Source organism: Strix uralensis, chromosome 8 (assembly GCF_047716275.1).
Source record: "Strix uralensis isolate ZFMK-TIS-50842 chromosome 8, bStrUra1, whole genome shotgun sequence".
Lineage (NCBI taxonomy): Eukaryota > Metazoa > Chordata > Aves > Strigiformes > Strigidae > Strix > Strix uralensis.
The window spans coordinates 31,397,520-31,415,275 of record NC_133979.1 but is presented as its reverse complement, the minus strand read 5'-3'; the positions used below and the strand labels follow the sequence as shown (position 1 = coordinate 31,415,275).

Genomic DNA, 17,756 nt, shown 5'->3' with positions numbered 1-17,756 from the left:
CATTACGGAGCAGTATGAATGAGGCGGTGTGGAGACCAAGAGAAAGGCTTTGTGGTTTTTATTAGCAGCAACTGTGCAAGCAAACTTAATTTGGCATTCTTAAGCCCGTTGGTGTTTTTCCAACTTTACCCCTCAGCTGTTGCTAACTGCATTGCAGAGGACTGTGCAATCTAGCAATTTCTCATTGTCTCCAGTCCCTGCCATTTATAAGTGGGGATTCAGATTGCATAGCAGATTAAGTGAGCATTCCCTTTTATTTTTAATTTTAATGCAAGTATTTCCTCAAGTCCTTAGAAAAATATATCTGACACTTAGTAGCCTGAGGGTATGTGCTTATTAGCTGAGGTGAAAAATACCTGCATGGTCTTGTCCTCTACGGTTTTATAGGAAAGAAACAGTTTTATATACTTTGCTTATTACACTTCTTGTATTTCACCTCTTCTCCCACCCCCAAAACAACCAGTCTGGCTTTATTCTTTCTCTTCTTCCTCCTTTCTGATTTCCTTCTTTTAGAGTTCATGGTGTATTTCATTCTCTCTTTTGTCTGTGTGCCTGCCTTCCTTACCACTGCCCCACATGGAACAGTGTGCCATGTTGCTGATTTTCTACTAAAATTCATATCTTTTGATAGTGATGTTCTTTGAGATGTCTCTTACCTGTGCTCTTTTTCAGTCCATGGGAGAATTAGAAAGGTTTTCAGCAGCTGCCACTAAGAGGCCAAGCCTTCTCTTCTCTCTGTGCCAAGGTGATAATCTCTCGCATCCCCTCACTCAGCTTCCAAGTTTGTACTTTATTCAGGGGAATAAATGCACGAGAGGCTTTGTGTGTTTCACTCACCCTGCCCTGCTCCCTTCGAACAATCATTTTACATAAAACCATTTTGTACAAATTATTCTAGCTGGTTATTGACATGTCAGTGGTGAATTAGCATTCGAAACTATGCTTTGGGGATCCAAAGTGCCTGTTGCCTTTCATGAAAACAGTATCCCAGAGCTGTTTTACACTTGTGGGGAAGGCTTCTCTCTCTCGGTAAGTAAATTTTTTGGCTGTGTATTGCTTCCACTGGTTGCGGTCCAACAGCCTATCGAATATCTGACTTACCCCCTCTTAGAAGAGCTTGGGCAACTTTGGCATAACACTCAGCTACACCCTGAAGTTTTTCAGCCGACTGTTGACTCACAGTTACACAAGAAAGCAATGAGTGGTCAAATCAACTCTGCTTCAATAAACAAGACAACTGTTGCTCATGTAAAGATATTCCCAATTCTTCAGTAAAATGAGCATCTCTTTCATAAATACTACCCCCGCTTCATGCGTTCACCCTCTCCAGACAAACTTTTGAAGAGGAGGAAAGAGAGGAAAGACGGTGGGTTTTTTTCTTGCTAGGTAGCCACTAATTGTAGTTCAAGCAAAAGCCCAGGACTGTGAGCACATAGGAGGGGAAAAATCACTCATTTTCATTTAGTAACACAACTGGAATCTGGTGTGAAGATATGATTTGCTTTTTTGGGTTACAGTATGTTGTAGCTTTGTTTCTCTCACCTACTCTAAAATACCAGTGCCTGCCCCACAGTAGAGGTGTGCGTATGCTCATGTAAAGGTCTCTTTGGAAAAGCAGATGAGGGAGAGTTGTGCAAAACAGTTGGAAACAACTGTATTTCTGTTCCACTAAAGGAAAAACAATTCCTTCATTAAACTCTGTATTCGGACGTTCACACAGCCAATGTATATAAATCTATGATTTTTCAAAAATGGCACTTTTGATTCCCATGATGACATGGGACTGAAATGCTCATTTGAGGTTTTGTGAGGAAAAATACATTCCTTTGCACGTGGATTGCTATGGGCTTTTAGGGTTATTTTGGAGAGCAAATTACAAGATTGTCATGCGGTTCTGAACTCTTCTGTTTTCCTTATGAATGTGCTGAAGTTTAGGGATTAAGAGTGGGTTTCTGGCAGCTGTCTGCCAGCTGTAAAAGTGTATGATCTTGTATGTAGTCACAGCAATTAAAAATGTCTGGTCTGTGGTGGGGGAAGAGAGCGATACCAGGAGGAGAAAGGCAGGGACCGACCAGTTTCTTCTGCTGTCCTGGAGGAGGACCCAAGCAGCCCGGCTTGTCACTCTGCCAGATTCCTGCTGGCAGGATCGCTCCAGGTGGAGAGTGGCTCCACACCATCCTCTCCCGCAAGCCCACGGCCCCTTTTGGGGACCACATCCTGGTTATTATGTGCTAGAGCGGTTTCATAATACGCCTAAACCAGTATCACAACTTGCTGCCACCAGAATTGTTTCCCCTCTTACACTGGCTCCAGAGCTCAGTAGTCCCTTGCATTGAAGGTTTGGGGACGGAGGGTAGAGGGATGCTCCAGTACTGAGGAGCAACTTGAGTCAGCTGGTGGGGTGCACGGAGCGTAGGACTCTTTCCTTTTGGAGGAAGCAAGCTGTTTGGTGGCTGTGAGCTGTCACAAGGATGCAGTCGCCTGGAAAGGTGACAAGTGTGGGAGCTGGGGAGGCAAAAGGGCTTGTACCTATTTTTAGAAATTAACTGTAAGACTTAGGGGAGTATTTTAATATTTTAAGAGCCGTAACAATTGCTTTCAACAGGTGAGAGGGAGACAAATTGTCATGTGTTGAGAAAGGTTTTTAAAAAATGGTTGTTTTGGTTGGCTGACCTTCTTGTTGAAGATTAATATCTGCATCCTCCTCAAGATACTGACATCTGCAATAAACTTATTCCAGACTTCAAGAGTTATCAATAAAGCTGCAAATGACTAAGTCTGGGATCACCAGGGGGTGACTGAGAATGAGAGAGATGGATACCTTAGAGTCTCTTCTACCTTGCAGAGTAGACAAAGCTCCAATTACTGTCAGTTACTTTCATAACTGCATGTTTTGATATTTATAAAGATGAGGTAGTTTACTAACACAGTAATAGCCCTGTTTTGTTATTTTAACTTGGCAATATCCTACAATAAAACAGGTAATTTATTAGCGTAGTAGTGAATGATGTACTCTTTATATGGAGCACCAGTAAGTAAAGTATGTGAGGAGGCACTTCTTTTGTCTTTTTAACATCCTTTGGCTGGAGATCCCCCTCTGAAAGGAGGGGCACAGGGTAAGGTGAGGTCTGACACGTTTTTCTTTGCACTGTGCTGACAACAAAATCGTTAATCTCGCCTCCCAGCAGAGCCAGTGGCAAGAACTGGGAACAGTCCTGTGGTAACAGCGATCAGAAGTGAGATGGATGTTCTGCAGGTGCAAACAGCATTTCATCCCTGTGCTGAACATAGGGTTGTAGAAATATGCTTCTGACTCCTATACGCACCCCAAAATTATTTTTCTAGAGAGATGCCATGTTCGTTTCCAGTTTATGTACATCTGTTTACACTGGGCTGAGGGCTGCAAAGGAGAGTATGTAAATACAAAACCTAAGGGCCCATTTCTTCTGATTTCTCCCAATTTAATCTGTTGTAGATACCTGATTTTTTTAGCTTCCCATCCTCACTCTCCCTGGCTTCCCCCTTCCCTTCTTTCCTCCTTTACATCTTTCAGATGTGTGCTTTGATTAGGAAGCTGTAATCTCTTTATTGTTCATTTCATTTAAAAGCACCTTAACCTGCAGAATGAATCACTGGCTGTTTCTTGTTCAGTTTCCAATAAATTTGCTGTTTGTCTGGATTCTGGGTTATTCACTCAACAGTTAATGGAGGGCCACTGAAGACTCCTTGCCGCTGAGGTCTGCCAGGCTGGCACACACGGCTCTGTGTCAGCCACAAAGGCTTTCCCCCTTTACTGGCAATGGCATAATTTGTGCAGTTCTTTTTCATCTTTCGTTTCAGATTTCCCATCTTCTGAATTTAGCTTCTTGTCTTTTTTTTTTCTGGCTCAAATTGCAGCTCAAAAGCAATCTTTAGCATGTCTTTCCTTGCACATTTATGCAGAAAATTGTCTCCAGGGGGAGGGAGGGTGGGCAGTGGGAGAGGAGAGAACAATCTGCAAATTCTTCCTGATCATAACCTTTTGTTGAGAGAATTTGAAACCTCACTCTTCTTAATAGACTTTTTGTTTAGTGCACCTTAAAATACTGGATGAATTCCAACAAAGCGAATTTGTTCATCAAGGATGTTGTGCTAGAGGTGAGAAACACTTGTCACAGTGTAGTTTATATTGGGGGGGGGGGGGGGGAGTTTTTTGCCTTATCCTTGCAGGTTTTGTGTGTAGGCAGAACAGGAATCACAGGCCATAGCAGACTGCCTACTGCATTTTGTAACTACCTGTAGCTACAGAGATAGCCCTGCAGATCCCAACAACGGCTTCTCTAAGGACAGAAATGAGATCCCCTCTTCTAGACTTGCTGTGCTTGACCTCCACATCCATCTATCAGAGGAGCTGGCCTTGTCTTCCTGCCCGCTGCTTTTTTTTTTTTTTTTTTTCTCCCCTCCTCTCTTTTCTAGTGTGAAGTGTGCAAGCACGGGTAACTGAAGCTGCAGGGAGAAGGGGACTTCTTCCAAAGGAGGTAGCTTGCTGGAGAAGATGTTTGGGGGAAGAACCCTGGGGTTTGAAAAAATGGAGACAAGACAGTTCTTGGAAATCTCAGTGAGGACCATACCATGTGCGTTCAGACCTCCACAGCCATGGTGAACTTCATTGTTGAGGGGAGTGTGAACCTCAGCCCCATACTGAGAACTTGCTGAGCTGCTGTTGGAAAGTGTGGTTTTGCAGACAGTAAAATGTAGATAAAATAAGGGGCTCTATTTTGCAGAATTCATGCTGCATGCAGAAAAGGGTGACTCCATGTTTGCAACTTTTTTACAGTGTTTTTTTGTCCTGTCAAGAGTTTTGACATCTTGGATTCTAGAAGACTATATGTCATTTTATCAGCACATTTCTGAAAGTGTATATGGTTCTCCCCACACACACCCTCTCTTGCTATAAATGTCTTGTAAAGCATTATTGTTGTATCAACAATGGTCACAGCAGCGTTAATAATGCCTGCGGTTACTGATAATTTCCCTGTGTTTCAAATTTTGCTAAAGCAAACCAGAGACATGGAGCTGCTATTGGCATTTAGACGTAGAAAATAAATATATTCTGCTCCCAAATAAAGACCATCTCTGGGAGACAAATTTATAGTGATCTCCCATGCAGTCTCAGTGCTTTTTTTCCCTGGATGTCTTGATTCCTGGTTAATGTGCAGAGAGATGTGGTACTGAAGAGGTTTAAAAAGTTGAGTTTTTCAATTAGATTACTTTTAAAAGATTGGACACAATTTGCAGAGGTGGGAAGTGGGGAACTGGTGAATATCTGTAGAGATAAACTTTAAAAAAAATGAGCATGTGAATGTGAACTTTTAAAAAAAAAATCCAGCAGGTCTTTCATCTTTTTTCTTTTTTTTAAAGAAAGTCTTTCAATGCAGAAAATACTTTGAGAATGATCAAAACTATTAATGCATCGTTGATTTCCTCCATTGACTTGTGCATTAGATATTTAATCTCTTCTTAAAAAGTGTGTATTTTTCTGTTTCCAAAGCAGCCTCCCACTGTCCTTTGCATAGCGGGAAGCATCTCCCGCTGGCTTTCTGTCGCTTTGCCAGCCTTGAGACTTCGCTTTCAAGGGCCGTTGAACACTTCGGACTTTTCCTGTCCTTCTGCTGGAGTTGGTGGAGTTGGGGAGCAGACTCCCCCATGGCACACTCAGTTTTGTGCCTGGCCATGGCCATCCGAGCCAAATTAATCTGTCTTGCTTGAACAGTGCGTGCTATGATCCCATGGTTTCCTTGCCAAACCCACAGCAGGAGCTCTCTGAAGGGCATCACAGTGGTGTCCTGGATACTCCCTGTCCTGTGTGGTTTTTTTCTGTACCTCCTTTCTCTTTACTTATGCTAGTTGTAAGAATGTTTTGTTAGATGGTCACTGGTGATGAGGTTTTTTTAATAGTAACAGCTGCTGTAAAAAAAATTGCCCAAACTGCCTCTGTTTCACAGAGTTCTGAGATAATTCTGTTTTTAAGAATACATTTCGCTTAAAAAAACAAAACAAAAAAAAGTAAAAATGAGAAATGATCAGCTGTTCTAGGGTCCACACAGGGACTGTGTTTTTGAACTTCTGAAACAACTTGCTAAGTTGAATGCCTGAGAAACAAAGTGATTTGACTCATTGCTTATATTTAGTATCATTACCTACTGCATTAGGTTCCGTTTTCTTCCAAGCATTAATGTTTTTGGTCAGGAAGGTTAACAGGGAAAACGCCCAGTCGAAGGCATTTTTGTGCTTATCGGAGGGCAAATGCATGGAAAACATCAGGTCACCGTGCTGGGTGTCAACTTTTTTTTTTTTTTTTTTTAATCTGTAGAAGGAGGGGTGTTCAAGGGTGGGGAGAGGATGTCCTTCCTTTTTGGTAAACCCTGTAAAATTGGAGGTGCTAGTGGATTCTTAGTAGAAACGTGACCTGAAATTACAACACCCTCTTTATGTCTTGATCCAGAATCGCATATCATAAATATAAAAGGTCCCAAGCTTAAAACATATCCTGTGATTCTAGCTACCCAAGGTGATAATTTCTCTTGTAATTGAAGCAAAAATTCTAATTACTGTTTTTATATGTAATACTAAAGATATGATTTCACCTAACAAAAATACAAGGTCAAGCTTTTACTATGACTTTCCATAATCAAATAGCAAACAAAGGGGAAATGCCCAGGTTTAAGGTGCTGCTTGTGAAGCTTTAGACTAAAGCATTAAACCTGTGAAGATCGTTTGAAAGTCCTAGTTGCCAGGAGAGCCATAAACCGGGGCAGGCTCAGCTCGGGAAACTGCATGACTCCTTGCATTTCTGGAGCCAGGTGAGGAGCTGTAATCGGCTTTCACCATAGAAGTATAAGACATAGCATTCAGTTTGGTGTGTAACAGGTGAAAGCCCCTAATCCTGGGGAAGTGGGGTTGAAAGTCAAAGCGAGTGGAAGAGTTGAAGCACAGTTTTGCTGGTCTGAAGCCTGCCTGCTGCTCTTCATTCTCCCCATTCCCATCTCTATATGTTACAACGTTGGTTTATCCCAGAAAACCTCTTCAAGGGATTAACTGACCAGACTCTTATTTTTATGTGACCTTAAATAGATACCACGTTCAAGACCATTTTTCTTCTCCTTATGGGGTGTGAGAAGCAGCAGAGCTGCTATCATATTTTTCCCTTTCTGAAAACATGAAGGGCTGTCACTCCTCAGAGTGCAGTTGGTGGAAGCAGCGGTGTTTTCTTTCCCTCTCTCCCAAACAGTCTCATCCTGGGGCTTGTTATTTTTATTGCATGGAACCCCCTCCATAACCAGGCTGAGGAGCCTCTGCTGCCTGAAGTGATTGCTCTTTAAATTGATACAAATTTGAGGCATTGTGTAGAGCCTTGCAGCATCTCCTGAGATTCCCCATGATAATCATATCATCCTGCCGAGGAACCCCTGTTAATATTCATGCGGTAATTGTTTCGGTACTTGGCAGGGACGAGGGCGTTAATGTGAAGGCTTCTTCAGCTGACACGTATTAAAGAAATGATTTGTGTTTTGTACTGTAGCAGTGATTTCATTACACTTGAACAATGAAATTCTGGATGTCTTTCAGTAGATGTGCACATAAACACTTGTATTAAGGCAGTTAGCTGTCATATTGGACTACATGAACTTTGTGTTATCTTCTGCACAGATGAGTTTCCCAAAAGGGATTTGCATGGTATTGCACTGTCCCTGGATGTGCTCATGTATATGGCCATGTGTAGCCACGCACAGTCCTGGGCTGTGGTATATGTCTACGTGGCTGAGCAGCCTTAAGTCCAATTGATGTGGACTCACGTTTTGTTGTTGGAGACAGGTAATGTTTGGGGGGTTTTGGTTTGTTTGGTTTGGTTTGTTTTTTTTTTTTTTACTTTTTGGGGTTTTTTTGGAATCATCTGTTATAGATAGAAGTTGATGACAGGGCCCACTTGAAAGATTAGTTGGGAAGAGTTTGCCAGAATAACAACGTGCATGACCAGTTCCCTGCCTGTATCTCAGAAGCTGTCAGGGCACGGCCTGGCTGTGGCACACGGGATGGCTGCCGCTGGTCAAGCGAAGGGCAGCAAGCCTGGAGCAATGCTTTCTCAGTCATACTCTTGTGTGCTAGCGTGTTGTTTCTGGTTAAAAGGAAGTGAAGGTTTGAAACTCTGTCCAGTTCTTCCCTAATGAAGTGTTGCTTTTTAATCTTGGCAAGTGGAACAAGGAGAAGCAGCCCTTTGGCAGAAGACTGATGGGCTTGCACACTGCTTGCCCTGGGCTCCCCTGCTTCTCTCTCTTATGTAAAGGGTTGTTGTGAAACTTGTCCCATGTACCCTGGGAAGATTCATGTGAAGTCTCTGATCTTTAAGAGCAGCTCTATCTCTTTTTTGACCCCAACCTCTTGATCTCTCAGTTACATGCCTTAAGGGATAGCAGCAATTTAATTTTACTTTACTTTACTTTTATGAGAATTTGGTTTGTCTTGAAAGACAGGGTGGAAAGAGGAGGGGAAGAGGTGGACTGAGGAATCTGTTGCTGTATTAAGAGAGTAAGAAAAAAATGGGAGATCTTTTAGTAGCCAACTTTGCAAGGTGGTAATAAAAAGGACATTTGTTGAGTAGTCGCAGATCTTTCAGTGTTTCAGCTTAGATGTAATAAAGCTCTTTCATGAGATAAGTGGTGTTTGATAGAAAGGTAAATAACATGCATCTGTCTGAAAAGGCATAAGATGGCACTTCTTATCATCTTGGAGCTAAGTATCGCCAAGCTGCCAGCTTTCTCTTCACTTGGCCTGTTGTGCTGGTCACTGTGTGACTTTAGTTTGAAAAACCGCACGGTGGTCAGGCACTATTTCGTTAGTGTTATCAGTAAAGACACTGGCTGCTGAAGATCCCAGACCAAGAACTACTATAACTTTGGTATACTTTCAAAGACAAGGAAAGGTTTCTAGTACTGCAAAGCCACATGCATCTCAGCCTTTCCTGCTGTAGGTGGTTGAGGAAAGTCCACCAGACTTGCATTTCTCTGCAGCTGGGCTGCTGCGAGCGGAAAGGCTGGTAGGGCTGTGTCCCAGCCAAGGGTGAGGATGATCACTGTTAGGCTGATCCTTGGTGATGGACCAAAGCTACCCTGTCCATCCTCCATTTTCTCTTCTTCCAAGGCTGCTTGGATGCAACAGGAGGGGATGGGCAGTGGTTGTGTCTGGCTTGCTCCCTCCACAGACCAGGGAGGACGCTCTCCAAAGCCACCCAGCTTGTCATAGTCTGCCCCTCTGTGAGGGCAGGAGTAAGCAGAGGCAGCTGCTGTCATCTCTGTCTTGGGTTCTGCTTGCCCTTGCTCCTCCTGCCTGCCAAGCAAATGGGCCTGCTGGAGAGCTGGTGGAGTGGTCAAAGCCATTGTCATCTTCCTTTGGAGCGTTTTGGGTTGGGAGAGCTTGACTTGCCTGCTCTCTTATCCATCAAGAGAGCATTTGTTGCCAGCAATGGGGCAAACGTTAGACCCCTCTGAGTCTGTGCAAAAGGGTCTGATGCACACTGGTGGTGTGTTCTCCAGTTTGCTCAGAGGTGGAGCTTCTGTGGGTTAAATGCCTCAAAATGGTGGAGAACACCAACTGAAGACTAGAGGAGCCTGAAGCTGTGTGGGGTGAGGCAGAGGTCTCTCAAAACACAAGCAGGCTGTTTATGAAACGCTGTCGGAGAGGATGCGGTTGACTCCTGCCTAATCCCTGCACACACACACACACTCCTGCCAGGCTGACCTTGCTCCCCTGAGTGCTGGTGGCTGGCTTGTGGGGCAGGGCTGGTAGCCCTGGGCACGTGGTCTGACCCAGGCACAAGCTCAGCATCCCTCCCCTGCTTGTTCATGGCACCTACCCTGCAGGTGCAGAAGTTGTAGCTGGTGGTGCCTCTTCTGGGGCTTGTTTCTGCATCTGCCTCCCCCTTCTTTGCCTTCTGTCCCTGGATCGACACGAACACTTCTAAAGTCGTTTGTCCAGGCACTTGGAAAGCTTACGGGACGCTTCGTTCTGGAAATCCAGGAGACCTCTCCAGAGGAGGAAGCAGCGTCTCCTGTTTGTCTTGAGTTATTCTGTCACAACAATGGCTTCAGAATTTGCCTAATTTAAAAGCTAGTTTTAATCTGATGGGAAGATGTTTGTGTATTTAAAATAGTTATTCCTTGCTGGAGCCACTCCCTTCTTTTGTCCTTCTCTGCTGGACTTTTCGGCTTCACTTAGCTAATATGCAGTGCTTGTTTACAGCAGAGATACTGGAGCATGAAGAAGGAAGTCGGTGCGTTTAATACTGATTTGGTTCCAAGCTTCCTGTGCGTGTGCGTGCACACGTGTGTGTGTGTGTGTGTGTGTTTTCAGCCTTGTTCATCCAGATGCTGTGCAGCCTCAGTAGAAAAAGCCAAGGGGCCGGCGGAGACGCAGGGACTAGATGCAGGCGTTGGTTTTTTTTGAACTCTTCCACCTGGTTTGGTCCTGAGCAGGTTTAGACAACGTGGGTAAAAATTCCAGTATGGCAAGCCTGGTGAGGAAGGTGCTAGTGCAGACAAAGCCGTTGAGTGGTGAGTATGAGAAACGTCTTGCCTGATGGGAAAGATAACCGATCAGAAAGTGTTGGTTTAGGTGCCTAGGAGGAGAAATGCGGTAGCAGGCAGAGAGCTGTTGGGTATTGTTGTTGTTTTCATCTTCCATTTCCAGTGTGAGATGGAAATGCCAGAACCTTTGTCCATGGGGAAGATGGTTATCCAGAAGAATGCACTAGTTATGGGGCATGGTCACTTTTAAAGTCCGTTCCTTAGCCTGCCTGGGGGTTTCTGCCTTAGCTTGGCTAAATAACAGCAGTGGTCTGTATAAGAAGGATGGCTTCTAATTTGGGAGGTTTTGGGGGGAGTGGAGAGCTTGCAGAAGACAGGCATCTCAGGAGCATATAAACTGTTGTGCCAGTTGTGACAGTACCAAAAGATGGGATTGTGAAGAGAAAAATGCTCATAAGCTGTAGGAGAAACAACTTTATTGCTTTATTTTTATTCGTGGTAAGTACCTAACTGGATTTCAGTAAGGTGCTCTTGTGTTGCAGTGGCTGCAGAAATCATCAGCAGCAGTGTTGTATATTTTGGATTTTAAAATACTTCAGTAGCAGCACCAGCCTGTGCCTGGGGTTTTAAATTTAAATTTATGGTGTTTATTCAGCTCTTAATTGTGCAAATTAGAATAATTATGGAGTGTGATTATATATGTACCTGGTGAGTGTTTTTGAGAGGCCAGCTCAAATTTCAGGAATTTATTTTATTAGCCTTGTGTCTTTCTGGTGCAAGCGTCCTTTCTTCATGCTGCTGTTCTGCAAAGCAAACATCATAAACTGCCACAGCAGGAAACAATTTTTGCAGCAGCATATCTGAGTGAATCAATCTTTAATAGGGCAGAAGGCTCTTCAATAACCTGCGCTAATTAGGACTGATTTGGTGAGTTATCGGAAACTGAAACAACCCTCCCTAAGCGGAGCAAATTCTTTCTGCTCCAGGGTTGGTTAAGGACAGGAGAGCACAATTTGAGCCATGTGTGGTAAGGTTTGTGCAAGTGCCAATTCTATCAATGTATAAACTTAAATGAAAAGTTGTTCTCGGAAAATAGGATTTTTGTGTGAGTTACTGGCTGCTGCTAATCTCTCCCAAGGCTGCAACTGAGCCTGTAGTTGTGGAGGGGACAGTTCGGATGCAGATGTAGGCAGTGTCTCTTGCTTACATCTGGATGTGCAAAGTATTGCTTTGGCCTTTGCTGGGAAAGAGATCTTGTTGGCTATGCCCTTCTAGCCCAAACATACTAGTCTCTCTTCACTCACTCAAGACTTCTCAGAAACCATGAATTTCTGCCTCTAGGAAGAACGGAGATATCACATGAAATGGAGTAATCATCTCCTTGATTATGCTGTGATGGACGTGGCGTGACAAACATAGGAAACTGAAGAGGAGAACTCCCTGATTGCTCTGTAAATAACTTGAGGCATTGTAAAGACTGGTTAATATACCTAAAAAGAAATGGAGTAAAAATAAATATATTTATTTCCTTGCTTCAGAGATAAGGAGATTGGAATGATTCTAGTTGAAATTTCACTTGAAAAAAAGGCAGTCTGAGAATTAACATAGAGGGGCTTTTTGCAAAGAAGTCTAGCAGATATTAAATGACCGGAGCATACACTTACCTTGCAGAGATTTCTTCAGAGAACTTTTAGCCCATCAGTGTTTGAAAGCACAATTCTTTGATGAGGGAAATAGAGCCAATAGGGAAATGTGTAATAAGCATTGGCTTGATAACTTTCGGCATGATTTCAGAATCTCTGGAGAGGTTTTTCTAGACTTAAATCTCATTATTTACACTGTGGGGATGTGTGTTAAATGCGTTTTTTTAAAATATACCTGCAGGATGTTAGAAGGTTCAGGATGCTAGGAGAATGGTATGAAATACAGCTGGTGGGAGGGTGACCCCAAAGGAGGCATACCCATTGAAGAACTTCTTGGGTAGGATGTATAAAAATAAGCACTCATTCTGTGCCACAGAAAGTGTGTGCTTGAAGTCAGTTTGGTTTCTTCATTTGAGGAGGTTGAGTGCTGAGACCTCAGTTCTATAATCCCAGCCTACTGCCCAGATCTTCATACTGGTGTGTGGATAAAAGGAACGCTGCGGTGGGTGGTCGATGGAAAATGAAATGGCACAGGAAGGAAACACTGTAAAGAAGCATAAAGGACACTTAAAGTATTTTTTTTTCCGGTGTTTAAACTATGGGGAGCAGCAAGAATATAGATCTACACCTTATTCTGGGTTATCACGTGTAATTCTGGCTGAAGAAAAGTCTGCAGCAAAATAGGCTGATGAGCATTTTGTCTTTACTCTGTATGGTCTGTGTCTGATTACCACTCTTCTGATGCCATCAAAAAAAAAAAGAATCTTAGTTGTAGTGAAAGATTTGCTTAGAGGTTATCTATCTGAAATTGATCTTGGGTTTCTGTGTTCCAAATTTATGCATTTGCTTAGCTGCCAACAACTCGCAGCAGCTTTCAGAGATTTTGGGATTAATGAACTAAATGAAAGAACATCAGTCTTTAGAAGGGACTTGTAAGTGGTGACTTCTGTATAAGAGTAGACATGATCAGAGGCTATTTCAGCAGGAGTTATATTCCACTTACTTTGAGATGGCTGTTTTCTTAATGACCCCTCTGTATAAATATGTTTAAGGTTGGTTATGGTAGAGAACTGGTGAATGCTTCATTAAGTGATGGTGAAACTGAACATCCTAAGGTTTTGATCTTTATTTAAAACAAAAAGGTTATAAAAAGGCAAGGTCAGAGTAGACAAACGGCATTTTGCCAGCTTACAAATGCTATTGTATTTATTTCTCCTCTCCCAAGATCCCTGTTACTTTTTAAATACTGTTTAATTTGCCTGTCTGCTGGTCTACAATTGCAGGAGAAAATGCAAATTGTGTTTTGGACTTGAGATAGATTGAAATTAGCTTGAGCCTAACTGAAGAGACATTTAAGTCAACTGAAATTGGCTGTTCTTTAACATCATTGTTTGCCTTATAAAATACAAAAATACAAACCGTATGGAAAACTGAACACATTAAGGAACAGCAAATTAGCAAAAACTTACAAAGAAGGACTTAGCTAACCAATATCCTTTGGTTTTTAACTATATGCTTCACTTCCTTTTAGTTAATGTTTGAAACGACACCCATTATTTCAGCTGCATCGCCACAAATGATGCTGCCTTATCATCTGAACATTGTGCAAGATGATGCTGGATTCAAGAAGTTAATGTTAATGAAAGTTGGAAGTTGTCACATCAAAGCTCTTAAATAGCAGAAAAGTAACAGCCTTGATGGTTGTACCCTCTTGACATTGCTTTCTTTTGGCAGGTAAATAATGGTAGTCTTAACAGAAATCTCGCATACCTCGGAGGATTTTTTTTTTTTTTTTAAAGCATGAGGAGTATCTTTTATCTGATACTGCTGAGGATGATACATTGGGGACCTTTACAGTAAATGCCCATACATAAAATAGTGTAGATTTTAAAGGTAGTAGCCACTAAGCTGTTGTATGAGAACACCATGGCTAAGTGAGGTTCAGTATTAATTTAATCACTTGCGTGCAGTGACATTTATCATGTCACTTCAAGTGAGTGTGCTGTAGAACATATTTACTAGTAAAAGCATCTTGGTTAATGAAAATCTTGCAGTACAGGTGTCAGAAATATTCTAAGTCTGGTTTGGAGTTAGTTCTTATGTTATGGAGCCGTCAGAATCCTGTCTTCAGAAAGTCTTTTAATGTTCTTAAAAAAAAAAAAAGAAAAAAATCTGTGTAGAAATAATGTGGCATTACCTTGTATATTCATTGTTCTTACAAACCTTCTAGCTAAGCACACAGTGCTGTGTGTTATTTCCTCTGCAGACAGATAATTGCAGTAGGGAGAGGAAGTTAAGCAGTGTAAAGTACAAAATCTCAAATAGTGTCTATAGGTTCCTATTTCTGTTTACTGGGAACTTCATACATCTTTAGTTTGTTAAAAGAATGAAAACATTTTAGCCTCTAAAGACCAAAGTTGTCATTAATAAATCACTTAATATTGTCTCTGAAGATACCTTATATTTAAAAGTAAACTTTTTTCTGTTCTTAATATCTCTGTATCTCCTCTTCACTACAAATAACAAGGCTACTTGTATTGTTCTGTAGTCGCTTTTCTTTGTGGAAGTAAATTTGCAGTCCCTTTCTGACATGACAAAATAGGGTATTTCTTTATTCCCAGAGTCCAAGTTGTACTCTCTGACCATTCTGCAGACCAGACTTTCTTCCTTTCTAGCTCTGCAATAGATTCGGGCTTAGATTCTCCACAAGATAATTGAGAGTTCCACGTCATAGTCTTTCCAGCTTCAAAAACTGGAGTAAAATTACTCTTCAGTGTGCTGTGTTTTTGCTTTGAGAGTTCAATAGACAGCACTCTGTCAAGGGTATTTCTAGTTTTGGAGATCTGTGCATTGCCTCCATCACACGCTGTAGATATCTTGACTGTTTTGGGACAGGCTTTTTTAGTGATCAGTATAATTTTTCTAAAGATTTAATTCCAAACTGAATTAAGCCATACCAGAGGAAAGGCACTGTGATTCTGAATGGGGAAGGTTTTTAAAATGTTTTGTTATCCATGTTAAATTATCTTAATTGCTGAACATAATCAGTTTTTTAATATCCCTGTATTTATCCACCTGAAGTTTGCAGCGGGTGGTTGTGATATCAGCTGTGACATGAAGCTCTTTTGCCTTCCACTAACCAGCTCTCCACTACTACCACTGTATAAATAAACACCAATTACTGCTGATGGTGTAAACATTCAAAGCATTTGGGTTCACTTGTCAGTATATTCTGCTATTATCATGTTTAAATTTGCAATGCTGAGGGTTGTTATCAGATAACAGTAAGAGAGAGAATTAGTTTTGAAAATGAGATTTCCATTCTTAGTAGGGCCTGAGAGGAGATAAGAAATTAGGTGATACTTTAGGTAGAAGGAAGAGTGAATTTAAACTTTGAATTCAGTTAATACTGAAAGTTGCATTGGGGCTGAAAGTTGTAGTTAAGCTAGTCAGAAAAAGTACAAACGTTAATTTCCTGCTTATGTCTGTAGATTTTAAAGCTTTAAAAGTCCCTGTATGAATTTTTTGACGTCGTCAGTTACTTTCTGGGACAATCACAGGCAGCGGCCAGTTCTTCTCTGAGCTAAATTCAGCTTTTTCCTGAGTAAGTGTTCAAAAATAACTACGCTTGCTAAATTACAGCTTTCTAGCTATTGGATTTCAAGAGCTCTACATCATCAAATTCATATGGCCAGGTAATGGCAGCATTGGACGTATCTATGTCAGAAGAAGCTGCAGTGGAATTTCTTTGCTGCTTCTTTACTCCTTCTGGAATCCCTGGAGTTAAGATCTTGAGATAATAAATACATGTTTCTTCCTTCTCTTCCCTTCCCCTTCCTCTCTATGTCATGTTTCCCCTCGTATTCCTGGCTCAAACTTCTGAGCTTTAAATATACATTTATTCCTCCTTTTTCTTTAGTGAGAATTTGTGTTGTGTGTCACTAATCTCTTTTGTATTACTGCACTGGTTTTTCATTCTGCTTAATTTTCCCAGTAGTGTAGTTTGTGGCAATTGGCTTCAGTTATTTTACTAGGAATACTTGCGTTTAATTATATTGCATTTAATAATAGAAAAAGAATGTGAGAGCAGTGTTTCCACCACCACCACCCCCAGTTTTGGTGGGATTACCCAGAAATTGCTGCCACCTGGTTCATTCAGAAATTCCTTTAACTATCTAGTGTAAAATTTAGAGATCTTAATGGTGAAGGAGCCGAAGCATTTTATTATTCCTCTCATTGCTAACTTTAAAAAGTGTTAAAAAGAGAAAATTTAAATTCGTGTTGGAAGAGGGTTTTTTTCTTTTGCATTGTTAAATCTATTGAACTGCAATTCATTTGATAGTCTAGAGTTGTGATTATAAGAAGGACTTTCAAAACTGGATGGAAAGCGGAGGTGCAGGTGGGTGAACTCTCCTGTTAACTTCAGTGATTTGCAATCTCTTAAAATCGCTACAGACTGGAATGGGTTGGATATGAACTATTCAGCTGTGAAAAATACAGTGAATACAAGACGAAAGCTTGTGTGATTTAATCCATCTGTTGGTTGTGTTCGATAGTTGTTACATGGGAAGAGCAGAGAGGAGAGTGAGTGGAAAAAGTAACCGAAAAAACCTAGTAGGGTGGAAAAATGAAGGACAGGAATAAAACCAATTTTTTTTCCAGTGAATGTGGCAAAAGATTCTGAATAAGGAACTGATGTGCAATCATCTCTGCATAAATCTTGCACTATTTCTGGAAAACTTTTTGTAGACTTGAAACTCCACTGTAGACTGATTTCAGTAACAAAGTCAGTTTAAGAGGTAATTGTCTGTGTTCTCCCACCTTTGCTACAGGTTCCTCGGATGTGCCCCCTTAAACTGTGGAGTTGTAAACCCACAATCACCGAAGTGAAAGGTGTTAAAGAGCTCAGAACAACAGCTCCCACAAAACCACCTCATAGCCAGAGCTTCTGCAGGGTATAACAGCAGCCTGGTGAGAGCAGTGAGTTTTGGATTTGCTTGTATTTGCTTGTCCTTCTGCGATCCAGGATGCACAAGTAAATATCAACTTGGTTCTCTCTGGACTTGATGGTCTTGACAATCCTCCTTCTGTCAATCTGACCATTGCAGCTTTATAGACTCGGTCTCTGCGTACCTGAATTTCCACCCAAACCGCTAAGACATGCTAGATTGGGTGTATGTTCTAAGATTTGAACGTGGTTTAGTGGTTTGGCAGGAAAAGTGAATTTTTGTTCACTTGACAAAAAGCCCCACTTAATTTAGGCTCACTGGAAGCTTGCCAAATGGTTGGAATATGGGGGGAAGGTGTAGGAGATCTTATACCTTGTCTTGTGAGTAGACAGTGAATCATGGTATCTGATCTGGGAACAGAGCATTCCACTTCTCAGCTGGTTAGGGGACATCTTTCTTTGTATGGAACAAGGCAAGTAAGAAAATAAAGAAAAAAGAGCTCATGCCTTCTGTGCACAGGAAATAGAGCCCATATCTAAGCTTTAGTGACCTAGAAAGGAAAGACAAGGAAACTCAGAAGAGAGCTTGTTAAAAGTAACTTTTTA

General features: G+C 41.6%; 1 protein-coding gene across 4 annotated transcripts in view; it reads left to right on the top strand.

Annotated features, from left to right (window-relative positions):
• The window catches only part of RASAL2 (RAS protein activator like 2), a 186,911-nt gene that overhangs the window by 27,974 nt on the left and 141,181 nt on the right, over positions 1 to 17,756 (top strand). Inside the window, exon 1 of one of the 4 annotated variants that reach the window (XM_074877006.1) lies at positions 10,441 to 10,586. The exons of the other annotated variants lie outside the window; for them this stretch is intronic. Within the exon in view, the coding sequence (XP_074733107.1) occupies positions 10,538 to 10,586 (49 nt within the window). The 5' untranslated portion in view covers positions 10,441 to 10,537. Of the gene's footprint in view, positions 1 to 10,440; positions 10,587 to 17,756 lie in introns of those variants that run through there. 4 annotated transcript variants of the gene reach the window in all.